Source organism: Lissotriton vulgaris, chromosome 11 (assembly GCF_964263255.1).
Source record: "Lissotriton vulgaris chromosome 11, aLisVul1.2, whole genome shotgun sequence".
Taxonomy (NCBI): domain Eukaryota; kingdom Metazoa; phylum Chordata; class Amphibia; order Caudata; family Salamandridae; genus Lissotriton; species Lissotriton vulgaris.
Window position 1 is genome coordinate 165,465,968 of NC_141699.1, and position 19,081 is coordinate 165,485,048.

The 19,081-nt window shown below is 42.0% G+C and overlaps 1 protein-coding gene across 1 annotated transcript in view; it reads left to right on the forward strand.

Moving 5' to 3' along the window:
* The window catches only part of CUX2 (cut like homeobox 2), an 853,070-nt gene that overhangs the window by 559,306 nt on the left and 274,683 nt on the right, over positions 1–19,081 (forward strand). Inside the window, exon 5 of the mRNA XM_086943029.1 lies at positions 4,633–4,711. Within this exon, the coding sequence (XP_086799155.1) occupies positions 4,633–4,711 (79 nt within the window). The remainder of the gene's footprint in view (positions 1–4,632; positions 4,712–19,081) is intronic.

Sequence of the window (19,081 nt, forward strand, 5' to 3'; positions counted from 1 at the left end):
TTAGACACGATTTACAGGTCAGAGGTTCGGCTGCCTAATGTAATGAAGAGAAAGCTCTGTGGAAGAGCACAGCGCCACCCTTTTATCCATCTCACGATCCTGTTTATTTTGTCACATGAAACTTGGACTCACAATGAGAGACATTTGCAGGGAGAAAGTAAGGACAGATGACATTAAAAAAGGTTTTTCTCATTCTGCACCCCCCACTCAAGAGGTCAGCCTACATGACTTACACACAGCCTTTAAAGGGCAAGCCTCATCAAAAGTTTCTTTTAGTAGGCATTTGAGAGCACTTCTGTGCCGGCACAAAGCCTAGAGGATTTCAATATTCTCAATGGCGCTTTAAGTTCTGTTCTCTGCTGAAGCATTTCATCCAGTTCCTGCCCTATGATGTAATAGAATGTTTGGAGTGTAAGGTGGAGGAGAAATGGAGTATACACAAAGCAGTTAGTGAGAGTGTGAGGAGGAAGGCCACAAGACATTCAGTTCACCGTGCTCCTCTTTGGCCTTACCAGTGCCCTTCGGGTGTTTACAAAAGTGATGGCGGTGGTCGCAGATCATCTGCGCATATCAGGGGTTCCACTCTTCCCCTATCTCGACGACTGGCTGTTGAAGGCGGGCTCGCCCCAGGCTGTCGTTTCCCAGACTATGGTGGACCTCCTGCATTCGCTGAAGTTCACTATCAATGTGCCAACGTCACACCTGATTCCCTCTCAGAAGCTCCTTTTCATCAGAGCAGTTCTGAACACAGCGCAGTTTAGGGCCTATCCTCCGGAGCAGCGAGTCTGGGATATTCAGGCTATTATACCAATGTTTCAACCTCTATCCCGGGTTTCAGTCAGAATGACCCTGAGGCTGCTGGGCCTCATGGCCTCCTGCTGGTGGATAATGCCAGGTGGCATATGTGGGCTCTGCATTGGGACCTGAAGTTCCAATGGGCACAGCATCAGGGGAATCTTTCAGATTGTGTCCAGATCTCAGAGGGCACTGCACACCAATTGCAGTGGTGGCTAACGAACCAGGATTGGGTCAGCAGCAGATCCTTCTCCCTTCCCCAACCAGAGTTCACAGTGGTGATAGATGCATTGTTTCTGGGATGGGGCCGCCACATGGAAGAGGTGGAGATCAGAGGCATCTGGTCTCCAGCGGAGTCTGGGATCCACATCAACCTCCTGGAGCTCTGGGCGATTTGTCTTGCACTAAAGGCATTCCTTCCTTCTGCCTGGGAAAGAGTAGTGCAGGTGTTCATGGGCAACACCACCGCCATGTGGTACTGCAACAAACAAGGCGGGTGGGGTCGTGGACCCTATGTCAAGAGGCTCTCCGCCTTTGGACATGGATGGAACATCAGTGCATATCTGTGGTGGTTCAATACCTGGCAGGTTCTCTGAATGCCTGGGCGGACAAACTTAGCCGCAGGTGCATGATGGATCGCGAATGGCGTCTTAACTCGGAGGTGGTGCAAGGTCTCTTTCAGTAGTAGGGAGAGCCTTGGTTAGATCTATTCACCACCGAAGAGAACGTGCAATGTCAGCAGTTCTGCGTGTTGGAATTTCCAAGGCGACACTTTTTGTCGCAAGTGGAGTTGCAGTTTTCTATACACCTTTCCACCCATACCATTTCTGCTCAGAGTGCTGAAGATCAAGCGCGACCGGGCCCAAGTCATCCTTGTGGCTCCGATTGGGCACGAAGAGTCTGGTATCCCGAGCTCTTACTCATGGCCATCGATTTTCCGATCAGACTGCCTCTTCGGGAGGATCTTCTGTCACAGCAGCAGGGGACGGGCCTCCACCCGAACCTGTCCAGCCTCCACCTCCTTGCATGGAGATTGAGCGGCAACAGTTGACAGCTTTCGACCTTCTTCCCAAAGTCTGTAATGGTCTCTTGGCAGACAGGCATTCCGCCACTAAAACGGTATACGCCTGTAGACAAATTTGTGGCATGGTGCACAGCAAAGGCTGTGGATCCCCTTTCTGCTCCTCTTTCTGAGGTTCTTTTGTTCCTCCTTTTCTTGGCCCAGCAGGGCTCTGCTCTGGGCACTCTTAGGCTATCTATCGGCTATTTCAGCCTTTCTTCGGCTTCCTGATCAGCCTTCTCTTTTCAACTCCCCTATAGTAAATAGGTTCCTTTAGAACATTACTCATCTCTTTCCTCCTATTCCTTTCATAATGCCCCAGTAGGACTTGAACCTTGTTTTGACTTACCTTATGTGCGCGCCTTTTCGAGCCGCTACAAAATTGTCCTCCCAGACTTCTAACTTGAAAAACTGCTTTTCTGATTGCCAACACCTCTGCTCGCAGGTTGAGTGAGCTTAAGAGTCTGTCTTCTAAGCCTCCTTGCTGTTCATCCAGACAAGGTTGTCCTTAGAGCTCGACCTTCTTTCCTCCCCTAAGTGGTTTCCTCTTTCCGCATTGGACAGACCATCACTTTGCCCACCTTCTTCACCTCCCCCATCCTTCAAAGGAGGAGGAGAGGTTCCACCGCCTGGATCCAAAACATGCCCTTTGTTTCTATCTGGATCGCACAAAACAGTTCCGGGTGGATGACCAGCTCTTTGTTGTCTATGTGGGCGCCAAGAAAGGTCGGGTCGTGCAAAAACAAACCATCTCTCCGTGGGTTGTTCTTTGCATCAAAATTTGTTATTCCTTGGCAAAGAAGGAACCTCTGGTTGGACTGCATGCCCATTGTACCAGGGCGACGGCAGCCACTACTGCTTTGGGACGTGGTGTCCCCCTCAGTGACATCTGCCAGGCAGCCACGTGTGCATCTCTGCACATGTTCACGAAACACTACTGCTTGGACAGCCAAGTCCGGAGAGACGGCTTCTTTGGCCGTTCAGTTCTCTAGGACTTTCTGGTGTGAGCTTAGGTCGCAGACCCACCTCCGGGGTTGGTATTGCTGGGGTATCTATTCTAAGGTAAGGAATCTATAACTAATTGTCTCTTGCAGATGGACAAGTTACTTACCTTGGGAACAATATATCTATAGGAGACATATATTAGTTATAGATTCCTTACCGCCCCACCCATGCTCCCCGTTCTGTGAACTGACTTCTAGGGTAAGGGACTCCCTTTCAGGGCCCTAGTTTTGTGCACCAATGGTCAGTATTTTGCATGGCTCCGCGCTTCTGGCGTGGAATGTTGTGTAAAGAACTGACGTCAGTGCACGAGGGAGCTACCGCAACGTCATCCCGGCGATCACGATGCCGACAACAAACGGGGAGTCATTTTCCAATGTATTACTCCAAGGGCACCTTCCATCTTGGAACAGTAAATTAAAAAAAAGACACAACTGCTGCTGCGTCCTGATGTACCCGTGTGTATGCGTGTATGCACATGTGCATAAACGTCATCCGTTGGGCACCATAGCATCATGACACATATGTCCAGAAATGTGCGCATATGGGTTGTCACGTGCACACGTAAACATCATTGCTCTATTTTTTTGCTGATGGTGTTCAACAGTGGCAAAAACCATTTTTACCTTTTTTGTTACCAATGATGTTTCCATCGGCATAGCCAATATTGCTGCATTGACAAATCCAAAAGGCACGGCCAATTCGCTTTGAAAATGCTTGTTGTTGCTCAGGTCGCCCCTCCCCTCCCCCACACCCCTTTACTGAATTGTTTTCAGTACCTGAAATAGGACTCTCGTTTAGAGGAGGACGGAAATAAGGCAAATAAATCAATTACAGCAGCAGAGTGAAATTTAAACAAAATGTTGTTTGATGGCAATTTATTACTGTACAAAACAGCACACATTTGCTGTTGTAATAGATGTAAATATAGCACTTGGTATCTTCGCCAGCTATCATTTCCTGTTTTTATAGCTGAGGCTATTATTATTATAGCCTATTTCACAAGATTGTGAACAAACTAATCATGTATGTTTACGGAAAAATTCATAAAATAAAAAGGTGTTTGAGTAGGAAATCTGTCAGATTTTTATAATAATAGAGTTGATTGCATGCTTAATGTGTGATACATAAAAAGCCCATTCATCCCCTTGTGCCAAGAATTCACTGGTGATCGCAATCACTCACAAGCCTGTACATCTGAAAGAAACATGTGCATGGATGGAAGTGCACACCAGATGTGCCCTGATCTACATTTCCACAAAAACACTTGACCCAGTTTTAACTCGCCGCCTGGTGCAAAATACCACAGCCTGGTAATAGAGACAGAAGAGAATGTCAGGCCGCAGGAAACACTGGAGACGAGGCGTTCACAACTGGATTGCTGTGTGGGTGACCTTTGGCCTACCTGGAAGCCTTCAGACACTTGCTCTACAGGAAGAATAATGTACCTAATTTACTTCAGTGAAGGTTACTGGCTTTAAAGATCTCGTCAAGAATCCGAGAGGAAATAACAGATTCCAATAATGTTCGAAGCTGCCTCCTGCGGCATAGTGCACCCGGCCCACAAACATGCCAATATTTGTGTGATTGTTTGGCTTAAATATGACTGGCGTGCGATGTGTTAAAGTCAAATACTGGGCGCTAGGTTACCTTTATAACACAAGTATGTCTTGCGATGAAATGTGCTTTTTAAAATGTTTTACCTTTGTAAATGCAAGAGTCTGCTTTGGCTCTTGCTTCCCATCTCCTAACTTGGTGTCTTTATTTTCCCCAAGGTGGTAGCACTTAGTCGGAGGAGCAAGGAAGCTGAGACTGCCTTTCTGAGCGTCTACAAGCAGTTAATTGAAGCCCCAGGTAAGACCTGCAGGGGCAGTCCAATGCAGAAAGGAATAGTGTGAAAAGAAACTTGCATAGTATCGCACAGTGTCTTTGAGCTTTCAGCGGCAGGGATCTCTCACATATATATATATATATATATATATATATATATATATATATATATATATATATATATATACACACACACACACACACACACACACACACACACACACACACACACACACACACGCACACACACACACACACACACACACACACACACTATACTTTTAACCAAAATTGTTTTTATTTTCAATGTGGTTTTTCAGTATATTTTAGTATATTCTTAAAAGCTTATTTGCTTTTTAAATGACATTTTGTATTGTGCTTTTATACTTACAATTACTTACAATTATTGGGTTTTAAGATACACTTGTAAACATGTAAGTATTTCTTCTGGGCCTATGCTTCTGGTTTGAATGGCAACCAATTGTGTTTAAGATTTATTTACACTTTAAATGCAGTATGTTTCTCACTGGGTGTCATGTGATTAAGGCCTCTGTGTAGGCTGAAACGCGTAATCTGGGCAGGCTTGAATAAATCACTCACCTGCACCTTTGGGTCGGCTTTCGTTTGTTCCTGTGAGGGCCCGGGCACGGAGGGATTGCAGGAGCGCCAGGACGAATGTTTTGGCATATATATATATATATATATATATATATATATATATATATATATATATATATATATATATATATATATATAGTGCGTTTATTCACTAAAGTTTCACTCGACGCGTTTCGAAGGTCACGCCTTCTTTGTCACGAGCGCGAGTGTATGTGTGTTAGACATTTAAATACATGTCACATGACTTTCACCCAAGTGTAAACATAGTAAGCAGACTCTCTGTAGTCCCAATATATCGGAGCTAGAAGGCAACTTTGCTATGGCACACCAAAATAGCAATTGTGATCTAATGTTTCACAAAAATAAGCACAATGTGGGTTAATTCAAATGATCGTCAGATAAGCACAATCATTTTATGGCGTTGCTGAATTGAATGGCATGTTAAATAAACATCAAAATGACATACAGGAAAACATAATATCACTACATATCTGGTTCTGCCACATTCTAATAAATTAGAAATACATAAATAGGTGTTCCTTGTGTGCTCTAAATTCAATTTTCAACCCCAGTGGGCAAATTCAAAGAGCTTTACTGCTTTACAAGCCAAAGTTGCTAGTAAATACGCCATGGTTTCTTTTTGACCCATTCCGGTGCTGTATTGGTTACTTATGTGGCAGAACCATATATGTAGTGGTATTATGTTTTCATTCATGTCATTTTGAGGATTATTTAACATGCCATTCAATTCAGCAACGCCTTAATATGATTGTGCTTATCTGAAGATCCTTTGAACTAACCCACATTGTGCTTATTTTTGTGAAACATTTGATCACAATTGTTATTTTGGTTTGCCATAGCAAACTTGCCTTCTAGCTCCGATATATTGGAACTACCGAAAGTCTGCTTACTATGTTTACACTTGGGTGAAAGTCATGTGACATGTATTTAAATGTCTAACACACATATACTCGCGCTCGTGACAAAGAAGGCGTGACCTTCAAAATGCGCAGAGTGAAGCGTTATTGAATAAACACGCTTTATTGAAACAAGTGGCCTGGACATTGCTTTTTTTCTTGGAAACAGAAATCAATTTGTTGGATTTATCGGGAATCGCAACCCCGTCCGGGGCCGCCGCTATTAGTGGCAGGGGTTTGATGCGATCTTTGGCGTTTTTGATATATATATATATATATATATCAAAACATCCTTCAAAGAAGAACACGGAGGCCAAGGGGATTGCAGGTCAAACAGCTCGTTTTATTCTCCATTCAGCAATGGCGGCGAATGCATTTCGGCACTAAAAGCCTTCCTTAGCGCCCAACACTGCAGCATGTCCTACACCAAATTGCTCCTTCCTGCTTTAATAAAAGTGCTAGCACCTGGCGCTCCTCCCCCTAATGTAATTGACACTTCCTGTTGAGTCCGTGATTCAATGCAGGACAACAACTCCCAGAAGGCACTGTATCGGCCCGACTGGGACGGTGGCGTGGGGGAGCTATAAATATAAAGATAAAGGAGGCAATTTGGTGTTGTGGCCACGCAAGGACTATATGGAAGAGGCTTACGCCCAGTTGAACAACATCGAATGCTACGGAAGGTTGCGTATACAAAGTTTAAAGATACACAGGAAGCCTTGTTTGCACAATTGTTAGCTTGGAAAAGTTTAGGGTTATTAAATATGAATGAATTGAAATATTTGAAGAAAGAACACCCTATGGTCCAGGTCATGTATTTCATACCAAAAATACACAAGAATCCAAATAAGCCTCCGGGACGTCCAATTATAGCAGCGTGTGATGGCCTGTTGGAAAACTTATCAAGATACATAGACTTTTTTCTGCAGGACTTTGTTAAATGCCTTAAATCATTTGTGCAGGACACAAGTGACTTTCTAAGCAAAATACAGCACATAAAATGGAAGCCTTCCCTTTTGATGTTGGCACTCGATGTTTCTAGCCTGTATAAGTGTATTAAGAACCAAGATGGTATGAGAGCCGTCGAGTACTTCCTGTTAAACAGGCCAATATCCGATGTTCAACACTCTAGGATGATTCTTAAAATGCTTCAATTCTGCTTAGAAAATAATTTCTTCTTATTTGATGGAAGAATGTATCAGCAGATTCAGGGTGTTGCTATGGGGGCCAGCTTCTCCCCCAGCTACGCCTGTTTGTTTATGGGTTGGTGGGAGGAGCTGGTCCTCAGGCAGCAACATGAACAAGCATACAATAGGAGTGTAGTAACTTGGCTGCGCTACATTGATGATTTGTTTATAATTTGGGATGGAGATTTTGACAGTGCATCTGATTTCATTGAAAAATTAAACGACAATACAGTCAACCTGCAATTTACAGCAGAAATTAGTAGGACTATGATAACCTTCTTGGATGTTAAAGTTGAAGTGAAGGGAGATTAATTGACAACTACTCTATATCGGAAACCTACGGCGGGCAATACTTTATTGCATGCCTCAAGTGCTCATCCGTCCCATTTAATTAGGAGTATTCCATATGGAGAAATGCTCCGTATTAGACGGATTTGTAGTAGAGATGAAGATTGTAACGAAAAGCAAAAGGAATGTAAAGATAGGTTTCTGAATAGGGGATACAGTTCTGAAGTGATTGAGACCGCCATTAACAAATCTAAATCATTGTGTAGAGAGGATCTGCTGAAGTATAAGGACAGACAGAGCAGGAAAGAAGGACTGGATGAACCTGTAAGGCTGATTCTCAACTTTTCCAGACAAGAGAAACAGATCAGGGGAATAGTGAGAAAAAATTGGCCTATCATAAAAAGTGACGCAGTAATTGGAGGTATTTTGCCCATTAATCCTTCAGTTTCTTTTAGAAAAACTAACAGTATGGGGACTTCACTAGTAAGGAGTAGCATAGAAGCAAGACCAAAAACTCCTGGTTGAAAGCTAGAAAGGGGTTCTTCAAATGCTCTGTCTGCAAAGCGTATCAATATGGCATAAATACTACCTGTTATAAAACGGCATTTGATCCTAGGGTTGGCAAGATCAATTTGCACTTGACTTGCAAAACGGATCATGCAGTGTATGTGCTCACCTGTAGTTATGATCTGAAATTGCTAGCACATAAGAGGATTTTACAGCACATCCGTGCAATTTGCAACAATGATGAAAGTTATCCGGTTGCTAGGCACTTCAAGCTCAGCCATAATAGTGATCCCAAACATCTCAAATATTATGTGATAGATGCCATATTACCTACCAAAAGGGGTGGGGATAGGGAGGCGATATTGAGGAGTCTAGAAACATCATACATTCTGAGATTCGACTCCAAGCACCCGAATGGGTTGAACAATACTGAAGACCTATACACCTTCCTATAAATAATGGCGATTGACTGTATTCAACATGTATATAGCATATTTATATCTATTTATAGGGATATGTTTATATGATTAGATGGATTTTATTTGAGTACCAGCCTGAGAACACAAATTGTATATACAATCAGATAAGAAACGTTTTCCACTTTTTCACTGTTTATGATTCTTTTAACTTGAGAAATGGATTTTAGGATAATATTATGTTCGAGGCATATGGGCTGCAGATGGTACATTATGAATAGATCGCCATCTGGTGTTGGGCTCGGATGATTGCACTTTGTTTTTCTCTTGGAGAGTCTTTTTGTATCTTGGTGACTCCTCCCTTGGTTGGTAGTGCGCATGGGCATCGGCTCCATCCTTAGATTGTTTTTTTCCGCCATCGGGTTCGGATGAAGATCGAGACGCTCCAGATCAACTTCAGAAGAAAGTGATTTTTCGGCGCGTATTCCGTTTCCAATACGACGGTATTGTTATCGAACGCGTTCAATTCCATTCCGACGCGTTACAAATTCAAAATAGAAGAGAAAAACTTGGATCTACGTCGAAGAAAAGGAGGCCTTTCTCGACGCAGTCAAGCCCGGAGTCCATGGAAAGGACTCCATTCAAAAAATGTCCAACGTGTGGTGCTAAGTTCCCACACAAGGACCTACACGAGGTGTGCAACCTCTGTCTATCGCCTGAACACGAATCCAGGGACTGCGAAGCCTGCGCAGCATTCTCCTCCAAGCTAACGATTAGAAATCGCCGAGCTCGAAGACACGAGGTTTCCAGAATGCAGGCGGAGGCGATCCCGGAGCTGTTCGGAGACGAACAAATCGAGGAAGAAGAGGACCAGTCGGGGTCGGAAGGGGACCAGTCGGAGGTTGAAGAACTCTTCGAGCAACAAACCGTGAGTGACGACGTCCCCTTACCGAAAAACCGACCCCGTGCGGTAACGACCCCGCCCTCGGGCCCGGTCAAACCGCTGAAAAAAGTTTCCGACGCCCCGCCCTCGGGCCCGGCAACGAAACCGAAACTGAAACCGAAACACTCGGACTCCCACCATGTCGGATCCGAGAAAAGGGCGACATCGACTTCGGCACCGAGGCTACATACAAAGGAGAGCTCGGTATCGAAACATTCCATGTCGAAACATAAATATGATTTATCGCCCAAAAGACACTCGATACCCAGAAAGTCGGAATCGAGCAGACATTCGGTGTCGAAAAACAACAAGATCTGACGATCGAAAACAAAAACAGCTCTCGGAACCAGGACCCTCGGTACCGATTCAGGAGCAACAGACAGATCCCAAACAAAAGATCTTGTTTATTGATCCACAAACTGGGAAAGTGGTCACGAAGAAGAGAAAGAGTGAACAGTCAGAAGATAAGCCTCTTCCTTCAAAAAAGAGAACAATGGGGACGAATATAGCTCCTCCTGCTTCTCCTCGTCCTAGAGTCACACCTTCTTCTCCTATTCCTCACAATAGGCCAAATATTCCTACACCTTCCACACCAAGACCAGCTACACCTCAGTCAGATGTAGACAGTGATCTAGGGGAGGGAGAACCTCAAGGGGATGACGAAACTGTCCCAGATGAGGAGGATCCATGGGAAAATTATGATGTAGGGTCAGATGAGGACAACGACCCAGAGCTATATCCCTCAAAGCCTTCACCACCTGATGATAACACAGGTTTTGTGCAGCTCATTAATAGGGCAGCAAAATATCACAAACTAGATATGCATACAGAACCTCAAATAGAGGATTTCTTGTTAGAGACTCTACCTAATGCACAAAGAACATCAGGTACTCTTCCTATGCTGAAGGGTCTTCTTACTCACACAGAGGAAATATTCGAAAACCCAGTGAGAGCCAGGGTGTTAAACCCAAGAATTGATAAAAAATACAAAGCGGCTCCAAAGGACCCAATATTTATTAGAGGGCATGTACCTCTAGACTCGCTGGTGGTCTCAAACGCTCGTAAAAGAGCAAACTCATTATCTACAGGAGAGGCTCCTCCACCAGATAAAGAGTCGAAGTTAATAGATGCATCAGGCAAAAGAGTAGCATCACAGGCAGCGAATAGCTGGCTTATAGCCAATACACAAGCACTACTCGCACGTTACGACAGGGCACATTACGATGAGTTAGAAAAACTTCTCACACATCTCCCAAAAGAACATCAGAAGAAGGCAGACCAATTAATACAGGAAGGTAAAATAATAACCAATACTTCCATTAAGTGTGCATTAGACGCAGCAGACACTGCAGCAAGGTCTATTAACACTAGTGTCATGCTAAGAAGGCACGCATGGCTTAGAATCTCAGGATTCAAACAAGAAGTACAAACAGCCCTACTGAACAAACCATTTGATCAGAAGACATTGTTTGGTTCAAGCACAGACGAGACATTAGAAAAAATGAAGAAAGATACGGAAACGGCTAAGTCAATGGGAGCATTGCAACAGCCAACACACAGAGGTTCCTTTCGTAGATCCACCTATAGAGGGGGCTCAAAGAACACAGGAACGAATCAGCAATCCACATCTTTCACACCAACATCACCCAGAGGTAATTCAAGAGGCAGTTACAGAGGTAACAACAATAAGGGTAGAGGCCGCGGAAATAATAACAACCGCAACGCCTCAACACCAAAACAGTGACTTCATAGAACTCCCCCCAGACCACATAACACCGGTCGGGGGACGTCTATCACAGTTCCTACCTGTCTGGGAGAACATCACGTCAGACAAGTGGGTGAGACAAATTATCCAACATGGTTATTGCCTAGAACTCACAGCTACCCCACCAAACATCCCCCCCAAACAGCGTCCAATGAGTCAAGATCATCTGACATTGTTAAGAGAAGAAGTTCTAGCACTTCTACAAAAGCATGCAATAGAGAAGGTCCCAAAAGATCAACAAGGAACAGGAGTATACTCTCTATACTTCCTGATCCCCAAAAAGGACGGGTCCCTAAGACCAATATTAGACCTCAGATCTCTCAATGCTTACATAAATTCGGAGCACTTCCACATGGTCACGCTCCAACAAGTACTCCCTTTACTGAAGAAAGGGGACTTTCTTTCTACACTGGATCTAAAAGACGCTTACTTTCATATCCCAATTCACAAAGCCCACAGAAAATACCTAAGGTTTGTGTTAGAAGGACAACACTATCAGTTCAAAGTCCTTCCGTTCGGTGTCACAACAGCACCGAGAGTTTTCACAAAATGCCTAGCTGTGGTGGCAGCACACCTGAGAAGACAACAAATACATGTCTTCCCATACTTGGACGATTGGCTAATAAAGGCCAAATCAAAGGAAGAATGTCTTCACAACACACAGAAGACAAGTCAATTGCTGCACCACCTAGAGTTCACGGTGAACTACAAAAAATCACACCTGCAACCAAACCAGATTCAGCAATACCTGGGGGCTACAGTAGACACAGAAAAGGCAATAGCATACCCCAACCCAATCAGAGTACAGACAATGGTCGGGTTAATACAAAGATTTCAACCACAACACTCACTACCAGCACGAGTGTTTATGCAACTATTAGGCATGATGTCCTCCTGCATACTGCTAATACCACATGCCAGACTACAAATGCGCCCACTACAAGAGTATCTAGCGACACAGTGGAATCAGGCTCAAGGTCAGATTACAGATCTGGTGTTGGTAAACGACCGGACGTATCGCTCTCTGAAGTGGTGGAACACAGAAAACATTTCCAAGGGACGGTCGTTCCTAGAGCCAATTCCACAAGTAATAATAACAGCGGACGCATCGCTCTCCGGATGGGGAGCGCATATGGACAGATACACAGTACAGGGGAAGTGGAGTGTGCAGCAAAAGAAACTGCACATCAACTACCTAGAACTATTAGCAATATTTCTAGCACTAAAAGCTTTCCAAATGCAAATATCAAGCAAAGCAGTCCTGATCAGAACAGACAACATGACTGCAATGTATTATATTCAAAAACAGGGGGGGACACACTCTCTCCAACTGTCCAGACTAGCACAGGACATATGGAGATGGGCCATTCCTCAAAAGATCTACCTGTTAGCGGAACACCTACCAGGAGTTCAAAATCAAATAGCAGACATCCTAAGCAGACAGTCAGAACAAGTACACGAATGGGAGCTGCACGACCAAATACTACAGCCATTCTTCCAAAAATGGGGGCAACCAGAGATAGATCTGTTCGCCAATCATCAGAACGCAAAATGCAAAGAATTCGCATCCAGGTACCCACACCAAAGGTCCCAGAGCAATGCACTGTGGATAAATTGGTCCAACAAATTTGCTTATGCGTTCCCTCCTCTACCACTAATTCCATTACTGGTTCGGAAACTGCAGCAACACTCAATGACAATGATACTAGTGGCACCCACGTGGGCAAGACAGCCGTGGTTCACCACGCTGCTACAACTCTCACAAGTACCACATCAAAAGCTAAGGTTATTACCCATGCATCTTACACAGAACCATGGAGAAATAATGCACCCAGATCCCAAACAACTGAACCTAGCGATCTGGCTCCTGAGGTCATAGAGTTTGGGTATTTAGATTTACCACCAGAATGCATGGAAATCATTAAACAAGCAAGACGTCCTACCACCAGAGCATGCTATGCAGCAAAATGGAAGAGGTTTGCTATACACTGTAACAGTAAGCACATCAACCCTCTGGACGCATCCACTAAACAAATCATTTGCTATTTACTACACTTACAGCAATGTAACCTAGCATACACCTCTATCAGAGTCCATCTCGCAGCCATAGCGGCGTACCTACAAAACAGGCAACATCTGTCACTGTTTAAAGTACCAGCAATTAAAGCTTTCATGGAAGGACTCAAAAGAGTCATTCCACCAAGAAGACCACCTTCCCCAGTCTGGAATCTTAACATAGTGCTTACCAGACTAATGGGGCCACCCTTTGAACCTATGCATAGGTGCGAAATACAATTCCTCACATGGAAGGTGGCCTTCCTCATAGCTATCACGTCACTTAGAAGAATAAGTGAACTGCAGGCTTTTACGATTCAAGAACCATTTATGCAGCTACACCAAAATAAAGTGGTTCTTAGAGCAAACCCAAAATTCTTACCGAAGGTTATTTCAGCATTCCACATCAATCAGTCAGTGGAATTACCGGTTTTCTTTCCAAAACCACAAACAGTAGCTGAAAGAGCCCTACATACACTGGATGTTAGAAGGGCTATATTGTACTATATAGAAAGAACACAAACTTTCAGAAAGACAAAACAGCTATTTGTTGCGTTTTCTCCCACACATAAAGGCAATCCCATCTCCAAAGCGGGCATTGCCAGATGGATTGTAAAATGCATTCAAATATGCTACTTAAAGGCAAAGAGAACATTAACTGTTCCTCCTAGAGCTCACTCTACACGTAAACTAGGAGCATCTATGGCATTTCTGGGAAACATTCCACTAGATGACATATGCAAAGCGGCTACCTGGGTTACACCGCACACCTTCACAAAACACTATTGTGTAGATGTGCACACAACACAACAAGCTAGAGTGGGAAAAGCAGTATTAAAAACATTGTTTCAGACAGTTGCAACAGACACGGGCGACCACCGCTAGGGAGAGAACTGCTGTATAGTCTATTCATAATGTACCATCTGCAGCCCATATGCCTCGAACGGAATATGCTACTTACCAGTATGCATCTGTTCTTGGCATAGAGGGCTGCAGAGTGGTACATGCCCTCCCAGCCTCCCCGGAAACCTGTGTCTGTTCCAACATTATCTTATTTAGATACACTTACATGGGCACTCTTATCTGTATTCTACTATACTACTCCATCTAACCCTACTATGGCAAAACAATCTAAGGATGGAGCCGATGCCCATGCGCACTACCAACCAAGGGAGGAGTCACCAAGATACAAAAAGACTCTCCAAGAGAAAAACAAAGTGCAATCATCCGAGCCCAACACCAGATGGCGATCTATTCATAATGTACCACTCTGCAGCCCTCTATGCCAAGAACAGATGCATACTGGTAAGTAGCATATTCCTTATGTATTTATTATATTAGGGATTGATTTTAGAGATCATTGAATAGAAAGTATACATATTGGTAAATACTTCTCGGTATAGAAATGGTTTTCTACTGGATCAACCCTTGATGAATTAATATTATGTGTATTCTATGTCCTAATGCCCTGTTTTCATGCACTTTAAAAGAGTCTGGGATTCTTAAGCACAGTAGTCACTTTATTAGGAATGGTCAAATTGAGACTTAGGTTTGATTTGATGATTTTAGTTTCACAACCACATACATTCACACCGAGTATTCTTACACATTTCACTAACTAAATTTGGTGTTTATTGACATAGTTGAAAATGAATGGTCTTTTTATGCATTTATGCTGTTATAAGTTTTTACATGTGATATTTATTCCATGCAATAGGTTGATAAATTATTAAGCATTTAGGCTGTTATAAATTATCACAAAGACATGTATGCGAAAAGTATTTCTTCTATGTCTATAAGAGGTTGCACTGCACTGGCACTTTAAAAGCGATGTAAAAAATCAATGAGATGTCATGTGAACAAGGGAGGGATCTCCCGAAACGTGTCATGGCGGCATTGGCGAAATAAAATAATGCACTTACAAAATCTGGGTCCACGCTTGTCTGTCCAGTTTGGAGTTGAAGTAAAAGGCGAGTTAGAGTGATATATATATATATATATATATATATATATATATATATATATATATATATATATATATATATATATATATATATCCGGAATTGCTCGCTTCAGCTACCAACTCCCATAGGGTCAGAAAGAAAATGAGGCAGACCCTTCTTAGTGCTTTCTTTCAGTTTATTTCAACACCAGTCCTCACGACGCGTTTCGGCAGATCCCTGCCTTGATCACATGACAACACGTCAGTGAAGCACATCCCTTTTTAAAGTGCTAGTGCTCATTAATAGACATAAAAGAGGTATTTACATATATACATCACGGTAATCCGTTTTTTTGCACTTCGTATTCATAACTGCAAACTTTTTCCGTTTTTTGTAATTATATGTACAATACATTTATGCATTATGGGAATTATATAAATATTTATGTCCACCAGACAGTATAGCGTTTCGCCGTTGTCACCAATAATACTTGTATAATACAGTGTCACTCTTCACAATTACTCCAATGTTCTGTATAAATACATATTATAAACTTTTATAGTGAAATGACATAATTACGTGACTGTATATTTTCCCATTTCTCATTGGAATTATGCTTATGTTTCCGATACCTCTCTTATTCAAATCAAAATATTGTGCTTCCCCTGGAACATCCCCTAGTTAGCCTTTTTAGTGTTTCACATTAAAAAAAAGTGCTATTCAAGTGCATATAAATAATAAAGTGCTAGTGTGCTGCATAATTTCATCTGTGCGGTATGTAACTTTTCTGTTATGCTGTTTTTTTATATATATAAGTCGGTACTTTTCACGCCTAGCAGGATGCAGGTCAAATGGATTTTCATTCAGCTGGGTTTATAAAACATGATTCCCACAATCAATTTTCAATAAATATACCAATAAAATTCATTAAAAATCAATTCATGTTTAAATAGCTAAAAATTCCCAATCCATCTAAGATCATAAAACCAACATATAAATACATTTAGTAGAAAAGGCATATATATGAAATACGGTTTCAACAGTTAATTTCCACAATAAGTTAAGATACTTATCAAAAATTCATAAAATTAACCTATTTACAGATCTACTATTTACAACGAATCCTATTATTCTTTCTGACTTGACCCTTTCATGTTCTTATGTTCAGTTTATTTATCTCATCCCTTAAGTTGTTTTGGTGGCCATATAGATGTTATGATTATGTTATTAGTCCAAATAAGTGTACATGTCCTCCCCCATATTTAATCCATTAGGTTGTTTGCTATCTAATAGCAGAATGTAATGGGTTTCCAGGCGACGTAAAGCCCCTTCCCTGTTACCTCCCCTTCTTTGCACTGGGACGTTGTCTATAAGGTAATATTGCAGATCTTTGGGTTTACCACCGTGATATTCTTTGAAGTGGCGGGCTACTGGATAGTTAGGGTCATTATTAGTTATCGCCCTGAGGTGTTGTAATATTCTCTGGTACCCTGGGAGTTTTGTACTTCCTACGTACCTGAGACCACATCCACATTCTAGAACATACACTACATAATCATTTCTACAGGTTAGATGTTGCCTGATCATATACGGTTTGGGACTAAAGGCTGTCATGTACGATGTTGTATTTTTTCCATGTGTACAAGCTTTACAGCTGATACACTTGAAAAATCCTTTTCTAGCGCTGAGCCAGTCCGTGGTATTCTCACATTCCGGACTACTCTTTACTAGGGTATCTGCCATTGAAGTTGATTTTCTAAACGTTATAGTCGGCTGTTCTGACAATGTTTTCCCAATAATTGGATCATCTTTGACTATGTGCCAATTGTTTTTAAATATCTGGCGCAGGGACTTGTGCTGACGATTATACGTTAGTATCAATCTAGGATTTCCCTCCATTTCTGCAGTGTTGGATTTGTCGCCTTCCAAATCCTTCTTACTGTGTAGCAACAAGTCCTCTCTTGATCTAATTCTAGATTTTTTAATTGCGTTCTTGATACATTTGGCACTATAGCCCCTTTCTAAAAACCTCATTTTGCTTGCTTGCTGATTCTTAGACAATTCTACCTCATTGCTACATATCCTGCGTAGTCTAAGCATTTCCCCATAGGGGATGCTTTGAATGAGATGAACAGGATGTGCACTTGTTGCGTGCAAAAGTGAATTTCCAGATGTTTCTTTCCTGTATAGTGTAGTACTTATTGTCTGATTTTCTATCTTAATCAGGACGTCTAGGAACGGTATTTGTTCCCTACTAGTGTGTGAGGTAAAATTAAGGTTAATCTCATTGTCATTCAACTCTTCAATGAACTTTTCTGCTTCTTCCTTTGTCCCATTCCATATGATCATGAAATCATCAATATATCGTAGCCACGATATAACTTCATCTTTGTAGGTGTTATTATGCTTTCTCATTAGGACCAGCTCCTCCCACCAACCCATAAACAAACAGGCATATGTGGGGGAGAAGCTGGCCCCCATTGCTACACCTTGCACTTGTCTGAACATCTGTTTTTTAAAACATTTAGGCTGTTATAAATGATCACAAAGACATGTATGCGAAAAGTATTTCTTCTATGTCTATAAGAGGTTGCACTGCACTGGCACTTTAAAAGCGATGTAAAAAATCAATGAGATGTCATGTGAACAAGGGAGGGATCTCCCGAAACGTGTCATGGCGGCATTGGCGAAATAAAATAATGCACTTACAAAATCTGGGTCCACGTTTGTCTGTCCAGTTTGGAGTTGAAGTAAAAGGCGAGTTAGAGTGATATATATATATATATATATATATATATATATATATATATATATATATATATACATACATACATATATACACACACACAACACACACATACACACACACATATATATATAAGGTGAGAGATTCTTGCCTCTGAAAGTTCAGATCAGCTGAGCCTTTGCCATGGCAGTTCTAGAAGCTTTATATGATATCCAATATTACTTATCTAAAACCTCTATAAAATGCGGTTTGACTATGAAATGTGCCCTTTATCATGTCATCAAGTAATATTTTGATATGTTGCAATGAAGAGGTGAAACGTCAATTTTGCCTTCGGGGATCATTCGCAAAAAAATGTATTAAACTAATGCTCTAATTGTACCTTTATCCTGAGGTCAAGTAATAATAGATATAATTTCAGAGGGTTATACTTATAAGTCTGTGTCATTTTCAGATTCCCAAGTATCTGCTTCAAGTCTGATAATACTGAACAGTTTGGCAAAATGGATTACAGTGCCTTATGATTTGTAAAATACACATTTTCTATACAGGGAAATAGGGTTCTTTGGTAACAAAACCCTTCCATCACAACCAATCAAATATTTTCTTCAGGTCCCCACTTTCCTACCCTGATAATACGTACCCCTGTCTTTTACAGGCATGGTTGTCCATGTGCTACAAAGGTGGAAAACACAATGAAAATCTCTTTTGAAAACCCACAGAATTAGGACTTTGAGTATTCACAGCACACACATTCCCTCTGTTGTGATACCAAATAATGCAATGCAGGCAAGTTCACATGGTAGTTGAACTTTCCCTCAAGAGTAAGGAATAGTTCAAGAAAGACACACGTTTTGAGAATCAAAGATTTGAAATGTACAAAAGTAATACAACTGTTTCCACCTAAAAGTTGCACCCAGTTAACAAAATTGTCTGTAAATTAAGTTTTTGTGTCTAAACCAATGGACTGCACTCTCCAAAAACAATGGACTATCTAACAATTAGGCAG